We start from the raw sequence: 11518 nt of genomic DNA, 5'->3' as shown, positions 1-11518 counted from the left end.
ATGTCTTCCCTGAGGGAGGCTGTTGGGTCCCTGATTCCTTAGTCCTGAGTTGTGATATTTACAAAGAAGCCCAATAGTGGTGGTCAATTTCCTTTAGCCTATGTCTATACCGCAGCTTGGAGCACGCCCCCCAGCCCAAGTAGATAGACTCATGCTAGCAGTGCTCGAGTCAGCACACTAAAAATATCAGCAGGGGCAGCACTGAGGGAGGCTAGTGAGAGCTATAGTCACCCCAAAATTTGCCTTAGCCCCTCCATTGCCACCCTGTAGCAGCTGCTCTTCTGCAGCTGCCCAACTCTGAAGGTAGAGCAGAGAAAGCGGTGGCTGCTGACCAGGTGCCCACCTCCAGCAGCAGCGGTGAAGTATGCCTGGGCGGAAGGCTGGGGTGCCCAAGAGCAGCCCCCAGCCTGTGTCCCCGCCTGCCAGGGTGCATCATCCAGGGTGGGTGGTGGGTCCAGGACTCCCCACAGTGGCCTGGACTGACCCACTCTGACCCAGGCTACTGGGCCCTCCCCCCATGGTTGCTGCTCCCCGAGGGCTCTGCTGGCCCTGGACCCAGGTCCCCCTACCCAGGCAGGTCTTATCAGCTGCGAGCAGTCAGCGCCCTGTGCTGCCTCACTCCAGCTTCCAGCCTCCAACCTGGTCAGGGGGAGGGGCCCTGGACAGGGTGAGGTCTCATGGCGTGGGGAGTGCAGCCCCCCCTGAATTTTCTATCTGGCCCATCTCAGCCCCTGGTGCCACCCCTGAATATCCAAGTGGATGTTGTGACTCCAGCTGCAGCTTGTTCCCTGTAGGCTTGAGAACCCAAGCCCCAAGGTCTATTTTGAATGGGCTAGCTCAAGCCAAGCCCCACAACTGCTAGTCAGTCTACGTGGGGGCGGGGGGAGAGGCTCACTCTCTGGTGCAGTGTAGACATACTGTGCAGCGATTTAGGCATGCCTGTGACTAACTCAGTTCTTAATAAGACAGGAAGGAAGCAAAATGTGGAGACAGCAGGAGCCATCGGAATTTTTTTTCTTCTCACCCACTTTCCTGCTGTGCCAATCAATTAATAAGAGAAATATGTTTAGGGAAATCCTGAACTTCCTGTCTGCAAGAACCCATGTATTAAAGGAAATGATTCTGGAGCAATGCCAATGGTAAGTGAGTAAGAACCATTCAATGAAATAAAATCCATCCTACAAAAATCTTATTTGTAGAGAGGCTCAACTGCATTCCTCATTGTTCCATTTTCCCAAATATCAAATCTGACATCCATGTCATATGCAACCTATTTATAGATATTTTTATGGTGCTCATCACCATGGGGAGTGCCTGAATGCTTATCTAAACATATGCCAGAGAACTGAAAATCTGGTTCTATGGTGACATGCAACACAACATTGCTTGGAAATTAAACAATTCACCATTTTAAAGGGAAAAACTGATCCTCCAATTATTTCCAAATCTGATATGTATGTCTTTTAAACAACCCATTCTCCTGCCATATGTGGGTCAATATGGATTAAGATTGCTAACGTTTTAAATTATCCTGGTTCACCTCCTTTGTTTCCTATTGATAACACTTCCGCTTTTTTGCCTAAGCAGGGAGGGAAGTTAAGCTTCAAGATCAAACTTGGTATTACATAACTATATCACTTGATTTGCAATTATAAAGCCTTAACAATTGTATAAAAACATAACACTAATGATTTGCCTAAGTCTTATTATCTATTAGTCACACAATATTTGTTGTAGAATAACTAAACAGTATCAAATTCTCTCACTAAGCTATTTTGCCTTCACAAAACAGCAATGTGAAAGGTCCATTAGGTAATATTTATATTTTTGTTCAGAAATTCATGGAGACACAATAATTGTGCTCATGTGGCTTAAGAAAATTTTGGGTATGGCATAAGGAAAAAATGGCTAGGTTTTAGAAGGAATCAACTCAGAGGATATCTGAACACAGGGCTACTTTTCATTAGTTATGCAGAAGGTAAGGGCCAACACCTTTCTAGAACTTTTCTCCTTATTCAATTCCTATTGGTTCCCATTTGTTTGGTATTATGTTATCATATATACATTGTTGGTAAAATTCTCGCCCTGAGTGAGCTAACCTCTTAATCATAGAAATTAGAAAGGTCATTTCACCTATCATCCTGTTGCTAATACAGGATTCCACCTGGCAGTATATCCTGTAATGCTTTGTCTAGTCTAGTTTTAAATATATTTGCACATCTTTACCATACTGGGTTGCACTTTTGCAATAAAGTTTGCATATAAACTCCCCATACACACCCTGCACGTATGAAACATACCATGCACACCATTGTTTCCTACACTCAATCCCATAGGCACCTAAGGCTTATGCTCTACTGCAGTCCACAAAACTCCTGGAGAACCTGTAGGCACCTAAACTCACTTGGTGCCTAAGTCTTCAGCCAAGATGTTCCCTCAGTACCTAAGGTTCTGCCTGTGCACACATGCACTTCTGCCTCCCTCTTGGGAATCAGCTGCCTATCTCCTGCATGGGCCCCAGAGCAATTCACAAACTGGGAGGAGGCAGGTGTTTGGCTGCCTACATCACATGTGGGGCCCTATCCAGTGGGCAAACACAGAGGCTGCCTACCAGATTGGATCCCATTCAAAATCTAACTGGAGGAGGAGATGGTAGTATGCCCCCTTTTTAACTTTTAGCCCAGTGGTTAGAGTAGTATTTGCCAAACCGTGGGTCCCAACCCACCAGTGAGTCACAAGGAAGTTCTAGATGGGTTGTCAAGCTGGACTGACCCATCACTGGGTCCTGGCCTAGGCAAACATACGTTTGTCTTAGCCTGATGCAAAGCGAAGGCGCCTTGGGATGGGGGACAGGGGGTTGGAGAGTGAGTTAGTTCCAGCACTTACCCCAGGGGATGGAGCCTGGTTCCCTGCTTTAGGAATTGCAACCTTGTGCAGGTCACAGCGCCACTCAGGTTTGGACCAGCCACCCCTCTATCATGAAGGTGCCAGGCCAAACCTGAGTGGTGCTGTGACCCTATGCACTAAGTCACAGCACTACTCACTCAGAGTTGGCCTAGCCACCCCTCTGTTATGGTGGAGGTTGGCTGGCCCAAGCCTGAATGATGCTACAAGGCCATGCACCAGGTTGCAGGCCCCTCTGATCAGCATTTCCCATCGGCTAGATTAGGCAGCTTCCCTCCAAGCATGCTGGCTTTTGTGGATTGTTTTCCTATCTCTCCCCATTCATTGCATAGGGAACCTGAGCACCTAACACAGGTTTTGCGTACTGCAGTGCTTTTGTGACTTTTCTCGGTGCCTAAGAGGTGCTGTGATGTTCAGTGTTGCACTAAGTCCCTTTGTGGCTCAAGGTCACACTGTTTAGACACATGGTGGCACATATGCCATCAAATCTAGTTTATATACTGTATGCAAATTCTAGAAAGACATTGACAGGTATGCTTACAGTCATTCCATACACATACATGCTGGCTCAGAGCCTGATCCCATTGAAAATATTGGTTACATGGCAAATCCCTTAATGACTTCAAAGGGACCTGAATTTGTACTATTGTATACACATACTGTGCACATTTTCACAGTACACACACATCTGCACATCCCGTTAAACATAAAATGATTCAGTGCTGTTCTAGCCAGGTCTGCCCCAGCATACTAGAGAGACAAGCTGGGGGCTGTAATATCTTTTACTGGATCAATAACAGAAGTTGGTCCAATAAAAGATATTACCTCCCCCACCTTGTCCGAAACAAAAGTAAACACACATCCCATTGCGCGCACACAGAGACAGTCACATACATCCAGTTCCCCCCACAGGTAACATGTCCTAATATACACAAGGCCAAATACACACAATTTGTTACACCTGTGTGATTGTATGTGTAGTGGGGTATATACAGTTTTAAACACACACTTATATACACTTGTAAACACACATACTTCCTGTTACACAATAAACTGAATATATACCCATCTTATCACATACGTAATTAACGCTCCCAAGTCCACACAGACTCACACACTTTCTGTGACCCACAGTTACTTGCACAAGCATTGTTACCCACAGTTGCAGCATGCACACAGAATGAAACACACAACTGTCCTGCTTTACACACACACGCACACATGACACACTCTTTGTTGCACGCACACACACGCGTCACAGAGACATCCTGGGAACCACCGGCTGAAACCCTCCGCTCCCTGTCACTGCCTCACGTCTCCGGCCCGGCTTTTCCAGCATTGCTCAGCCTGGGCGGGAGAAACTGACAGCTCAGCCCTACCCGCCTCTCCCCAGACACCGCCGCCGCGCCGTGCAGTGTGTCCCACGGCGGCAGCCCGGTGACCGTGGGAACAGCCCGCCCAGCAGCGGCAGCCGGAGAAGGCAGCGGCGACGGGGACGCAGGGAGGCCGGAGCCCCCAGCCGGGAGCGACCCGAGAGGCACCGCAGCCGCCGCCGGCTCCCTCACCTGCCCCAGGTGAGCGCGGGGCACGGGGGAAACCCCTTCTCCGCACGGCTCGGGCTGCGAGAGGGGGCCAGGCGAGAGCCGCTGCCGCGGCGCTGGGGCGGGGCTACGTGCCCTTCCCGGGGGCCAGGAGCAGCCCGAGCAGCGGCGGCGGCGGCGGGGCGGGGCGGTGCGGTGCCAGGAAGGGGCACTGAGGGCACAGAGCAAGGTGCTTACTCACGGCACTCGGTTTCCACCTCCTTCCTGAGCGAGGGAGGAGTGAAAAGGAGCCGTGCCGTTGCTAAGGGCATATGCTGCTCGCCCACTTCCTGCCGCTCCCTCGTCCCGGACCTTGGTCCAGCAGCAGCACCCACCTCTGCCAGAGACCTGACTCCCCTCTTTCTTTCCCAGCTTGGAAACCGGTGCAATAGCTTGTGCCATTCAGATACCATCGAGAGCCGCTGGAATTGGGCAGCCGCTGGAGTTCAGCTTCTCCTTCCCCGCAAGGTAGGTTACAGCTGGTGCAACGGAAGCCAAGCAATGCCCCCCTTTAACTGTGCAGAGAGATGCCTAGTGTGTCGATTGCTATTGTGCCCAATATTCATCATTCCTAGTTAAAAATCCGGTACTGGAAGCCCCTTGTGGGAACTGGGATTTCATTTCTTTGTCCCTTCCCTTGCTGATGAGGAGATGAATCTTAAAACCAACAGCACTGTACTGTTATTTTATGAAATGCCAGAATTTTTGCTGGTACTGGTAGAGAGAGCTTTATGGGGTCAGATGTTTGGCCGGGGAGGTAGTTTTTCTTTGGAGCAAAGTATACCCATGTTTCACAATTAGACTAACAGATCAGGTAGCGGTTCCTCATGTGAAGAAACCCATACTGAACTGTCATTATCTGAGTGATACAGAAGTAGGCATACAATATGAACGGAAAGCCTATTGCAGAAGTGCTATATAATGGAAGCAATCACTTAAGGATGAGGAAAAATATGCTCACACTGAAAATTGAGGGCTTAACCAACTCCTGTTAATGTCAGCAGGAGTCATTCCAATGAGTTTAATAGGAGATAGAGCAGAACCTGAGAGTTAGCTCCTATTTCAAAAAAGTACTGATAAGACATTAATCAAAGAAAGCCACGGCAAAAATTATGGGCTTTGCATAGTTGTAAAATATTAATCATCAAATCTGAACACTGATTAAAATAGGGAATCTATTTCTAGGTTTGAAATTTGCACCTGTTTTGTACTATATACTGTGTACCTTCTTCAGAAAACAATAATTTCTTAACACCTATCTAATGTAAATTGTATCATAGAAAAGGAAGATTGTTTAAATAGTTTCCATGGCTATCTTAAATGGAAATTTTTCTTTTAAGTAATATTTTCTATTTTAGTAGATTGTATTAATCTATGCATCTAGCGATCTATAACACACTAGCGTATTGAAGTGAATATTGATTCCACTAGTAAAGAAGATTAAAGATCCAAAATTAAAAGTCCTGAAAATAATTTAAATTGTTGTAAATTTACTTTAAAAATCATTTATTCATTCATCAGTTTAGGCACTAAACAGAATGTGAAAGACTTCTTCTCCATCTGGAATCAAATGTAGTCTAGATACATAAGTATAATATATTAGTTATACAATTATACATTCTTATTATTGGAAATAATACAATTCCAGTTCTCTCACATACTTGGATCAATAATTGCCTAAGAAGTGTAGAATAATTTTATGCAAATATTAACCCATTTAACAGTGATATCTTCCTCTATTAAGCACTTGTAATGATGCCTGACTATAATGACAGAGGCAAGTCCATGGGGTTGGATCAGCGTAACTGGTGATGAAATTTGACCCAGTACTTTTATAGTTTACTGCAATGTCTCTATACATTTTAATATAGTTTCTTTTGATAAAGCTGATTACCCTAAATAAAGGAAAAACCCTTCCTCTAAGCATCAACACATTCCCAATACTCAATAATTTGTTATGAGCGGGGTGAAACTTGTTATAAGTTGAGTTAAAACCCCAGTTAACATAACTGTGAACATAAGCCCCCGCCTAAAACAACCTGCCCTGTGTGAACCTGCCCAGGAACTTTTGTCTGAATATTTTTATGGGTAGGTTGTGTGTGTGTGTGTGTAGAGAAAGAGATCACACACAAAGTGAGTACAGATTGTGTGTGTGTGTGTGTGTGTGTGTCTAGAGATCACATACAAACTGAGGACAGACAGAGGGAGAGGCAAGAAAGACAAGTAGGAGCTCCGAGCCACTAATCACAGTGTGACCCTGGAAAAAAAAGCTAGAGAGAGCTCTTTGGGGTCTAGTGTTGGCTCATGTAGTGTGGGGGGTGTAGACTAAGGCTTTGTCTACACTAGTACTTTTGTTGGCAAAGTTTTTATCCCAACTGACATGTTTCACTGACAAAAGCTGCGTGCTATGTGAGTGGGAGATGCTCTCCCCCCGACAAAGCTACCACTACTCATTGGGGGTGGTTTAATTATTTCGACAGGAGAGCTCTCTCCCGCTGGCATAGAGCAGTTACACAGGAGACCTTACAGCGGCACAGCTGAAGCAGTACATCTGTGTCGTTGTAAGGTCCATAGTGTAGACATAGCCTAAGAAATTGCCCCTTTTGTTCTTGGTTCCTTCCGTATTCAGAGACATAGGGACTTTGCTCATTCCTTGTAAATAAACAGGCTGCATCAAGAAAAATACTAGACTCAATCAATTTCTGCTTCCAGCTGGAAGATCCCCAGGGCCCCAAACTTTTAACTAGCCACTGGGGTCAAAAAGGGGCAACACACTTCTCTTTTCCCACATGTAAATATTTGGGCTTTTTTCATCAGATCGTCTGTGTTTCTTTCTCGGAAAAAAATATTTTGTAATTTTGTTGCAAAATCTGACTCTTTCCTTCTATTGCAGTCATTAGGTTGAGTGTTTCTTTAAGGAAGAGATTTGACTCAATAGTGTTCACCTCCCATTTATTTGTGTACTCATTTGGGCTCCGCAATGATGCAGAACTTCCTTTACGACATTTTATAATTTGTCTTAGTCATACAGAATGTGTTAATTCTCTTTTGCATAAGAATGACAAAAAATGTCTTTGTGTAGTTCAAGTTTTGATGCAGAGATATTTAACCCACTGGCATAAGCTGTAAAATTGTCCATTTTAATTTTGGGTAAATGCATATTTTAAAAAATCTAATGGTCAGATGTTCACATTGTTGAAATTTCACCATTTTTGAAGGGGCTGTATTATGTGTGGACCTTATTATTAATGTATTTATTTAATTTTTTAGAGTTAAGAGTAATGACTATGTAGACTAGATGCAACATCTGCGTTACAATTAATGAAACTAATTTTAAAATGGGACTAAGCAGTGTGTAAAATTAAGCATGCATGTAGATCTTTGCAGGATCAGGGCCTTATTTTGTCACTGAAGTACCATACACTGTTTTCTTCCTTCAGGTCTAACTGTATAGAATGGCACCTGGTATAACAGCTGAGAAGAAGACTGAGGATGAACAGTCGTCAAAGTAAGAACCAAAACTAATTTCAGTATCTACTTTGAAGGTATATAAATGTACCACTTTTAACTCCTCCCAAATAGCATGTTTTTCATTTCACAACCTAATGTTTTAAATAGTAAAACTCTACAGAACATATGTAGACTGTGGCCAGGTCTAAGCTCAAAACTTTCACTGCTATTGTAATATCAGTTAGGCACGTGATTTCTTTCCAACATTTTTGTCCTGGGAAAAGCTTTAGTGTGGACTCAGTTATACTGGCAAAAAAGTGCGTTGGCAGGTATAGTTTTATTTAGTTCAGACATCAGCACTCTTGAAGTATAAGCTAATTTATACTAGACTAGTGTCTAATTTAGAAGGGTTTGCCAGAATAACTATACCAGTATAAAGACAGGTTTCAGAGTAGCAACCGTGTTAGTCTGTATCCGCAAAAAGAATAGGAGGACTTGTGGCACCTGAGAGACTAACAAATTTATCTGAGCATAAGCTTTCGTGAGCTACAATGAACTGAGCTGTAGCTCACGAAAGCTGATGCTCAAATAAATTTGTTAGTCTCTAAGGTGCCACAAGTCCTCCTTTTCTTTATACCAGTATACTTATACTGGAAAATCGAGTGTAGACTGTGCATGAAACCCTGGCTCAACTGAAGTCAATGGGGGCTTTACCATTGACTTGAATGGTGCCAGAATTTCATCCCATGTATTCTGGAATTTTGAACAAATATTTCAATCCAATTATCTCATTCTTTCTTTAGATTTATGTTGGTATAAGAAACTGAGTGTCAAAGATTAATGGTTAGCCCTCAGATATTTTTTATTTACTTAGCTGGCACCTAAAATGTGGGAGGCACTTCACACAGATGCAAGAGGAAAAGTTCTCTGCTCTGAAGAGCTTACCATGTAATGCTTCAATGCTGCAAAAACTTTACTATCGTAAACTCATGGCACTACTTGTTGTAGTAAAGTTAATCACATATGCAAGTGTTTGCAAGATTGGAGCCCAAGGCCCTAGGTGTCTGTGGGTGCAGGGGTCCATCTGTATGCATCTGATTAAAGGGTTTGGCCCTATAAGGACAAAATGCAGACAGAAGGAGGGAGGGACACAGTATTAAAGCCAATCATGAAGACAGTGATGTTGGAACATGCCTTGTGAATTTGACAATATTTGTGGATTTTTTATATATATATATATATATATATATATATATATAAGGACTGTTGATTAATCGCAGTTAACTCATGTGAGTAACTCAAAAAAATTAATCGTGATTAAAAAAATTAATCGCAATTAATCACAGTTTTAATCCCACTGTTAAACAATAGAATACCAATTGAAATTTATTAAATATTTTGGATGTTTTTCTACATTTTCATATATATATTGTATTCTGTGTTGCAATTGAAATCAAAGTGTATATTATTATTACAAATATTTGCACTGTAAAAATGATAGATGAAAGAAATAGTATTTTTCAAAACTATTTAAATAAATGGTATTATATTATTGTTAACAGTGTGATTAATCTCATGATTAATTTTATTAATTACGATTATTGTGGGATTAATTGCACTGTTAAATTATAATAGAATACCATTTATTTTTGGATATTTTCTACATTATCAGATATCTTGATTTCAATTACAACACATGCCAAAGCATGAAGGGGCATACGAATGTTGTTTTTGCTGATACAGACGAACACGGCTACCACTCTGAAACCAGTCTTTATTTATGTCTTTTCTTCCCTTTCTGTTCTTTTTTACACTCTATTCTCTGTTTGCTCTTACTCTTCAGTAGTTTTCTCCCTACTATGTTGTCTCTGATTTCCACTTCTTCCACATTGTCTCTCTTATCTCCTCTTTCAGATTCCCATTTGTGTTGTCACCAATCTCGCCAGCCCCTACTCAAATTCTGTCATTGCTTTCCTCCCACTATGGTCTGGGTGCATGGCTCCAATGGATCCACTCTGCCTGGGATTCCCACAGGGACTGCCCCTCAAATCCTCAAGAAGGTGGGAGGGCTGGTCGAAATATAATACAGCCTCAGGCCATATGAACTTTGCTGCAGTTTCTTCATGTGGCAGGAGGGTGTGATGCACATTGTACCTGCCTACCACACCCCCATCGTCACCTCCTCCCTAGCCTTGCAGGCTCCACAACCAGTTTCACTGCTTATTATGAAATTATTTTAGGCAGGGCTGGTAGCACTCCCTATTACATGTATGTCCACACTACGAAATTAGGTCGAATTTATAGAAGTGGATTTTTTAGAAAGTGATTTTATACAGTCAATTGTGTGTGTCCCCACTAAGCGCATTAAGTCGGTGGAGTGCGTCCACAGTACCGAGGCTAGCGTCGACTTTCGGAGCATTGCACTGTGGGTAGCTATCCCACAGTTCCCGCAGTCTCTGCCACCCCTTGGAATTCTAGGTTGAGCTCCCAATGCCTGATGGGGCAAAAACATTGTCGCGGGTGGTTTTGGGTACATGTCGTCAGTCGCCCCTCCCTCCGTGAAAGCAACGGCAGACAATCGTTTTGCGCCTTTTTTCCGTGCGCGCGTCATACTGCTTTCAGCAGACGGTGCAGTAGGGCTGCAAACTATCGTCATCGAACAACCACTTCCGCTGCCACTCTGCTCTCCTGGTGCTATGAATCCATCTCGCAGGTCCTCTATATAACCGTCATCATCCACCGCTTCCGCTGCGAGGAGGCGATGGCAGCGCGGTGCCGAGAGTGATGAGGACATGGACACAGACTTCTCTCAAAACACGGGCCCCGGCAATTTGGCCATCCTGGTGGCAATGGGGTAGGCTCATGCCATGGAACACCGATTCTGGGCCTGGGAAACAAGCACAGACTAGTGGGACCGCACAGTGTTGCAGATCTGGGATGATTCCCAGTGGCTGCGAAACTTTCATGGAACTTTGTGACTTGCTTTCCCCTGCCCTGAAGCACAAGAATACCAAGATGAGAGCAGCCCTCACAGTTCACAAGCGAGTGGCGATAGCCCTCTGGAAGCCTGCAATGCCAGACAGCTACCGGTCAGTCGGGAATCAATTTGGAATGGGCAAATCTACTGTGGGGGCTGCTGTGATGCAAGTAGCCAGTGCAATCACTGAGCTGCTGCTATCAAGGGTAGTGACTCTGGGAAATGTGCAGGTCATAATGGATGGCTTTGCTGCAATGGGATTCCCTAACTGTGGTGGGGATATAGCATATACCTTTCTTGGGACCGGAGCACCAAGGCAGCCAGTACATAAACCACAAGGGGTACTTTTCAATGGTGCTGCAAGCACTGATGGATCACAAGGGACGTTTCACCAACATCAACATGGGATGACCAGGAAAGGTACATGACGCTTCCATCTTCAGGAACTCTGGTCTGTCTGAACAGCTGCAGCAAGGGACTTACTTTCCAGACCAGAAAATAACGGTTGGGGATGTTGAAATGCCTATAGTTATCCTTGGGGACCCAGCCTACCCCTTAATGACATGGCCCATGAAGCCATATACAGGCACCGTGGACAGTAGTCAGG

At 44.2% G+C, this 11518-nt stretch overlaps 1 protein-coding gene across 2 annotated transcripts in view; it reads left to right on the top strand.

The window, feature by feature from the left end:
• The first annotated feature begins 4197 nt into the window (after nucleotides 1–4197).
• UPP1 (uridine phosphorylase 1) overlaps nucleotides 4198–11518 on the top strand; it is a 30510-nt gene continuing 23189 nt past the window's right edge. The window contains exons 1-3 of one of the 2 annotated variants that reach the window (XM_043540475.1): nucleotides 4198–4478; nucleotides 4857–4952; nucleotides 7925–7992. In XM_043540475.1, coding sequence (XP_043396410.1) covers nucleotides 7940–7992 — 53 coding nt within the window. In that variant the 5' untranslated portion in view covers nucleotides 4198–4478; nucleotides 4857–4952; nucleotides 7925–7939. The remainder of the gene's footprint in view (nucleotides 4479–4856; nucleotides 4953–7924; nucleotides 7993–11518) is intronic. The other variant, XM_037889962.2, reaches the window with a different exon arrangement.

This window comes from Chelonia mydas, chromosome 2 (genome assembly GCF_015237465.2).
Source record: "Chelonia mydas isolate rCheMyd1 chromosome 2, rCheMyd1.pri.v2, whole genome shotgun sequence".
NCBI classification, from domain to species: Eukaryota; Metazoa; Chordata; order Testudines; family Cheloniidae; genus Chelonia; species Chelonia mydas.
Note: the sequence above shows the minus strand (reverse complement) of the source record. Positions and strands in the feature narration are given on the sequence as shown.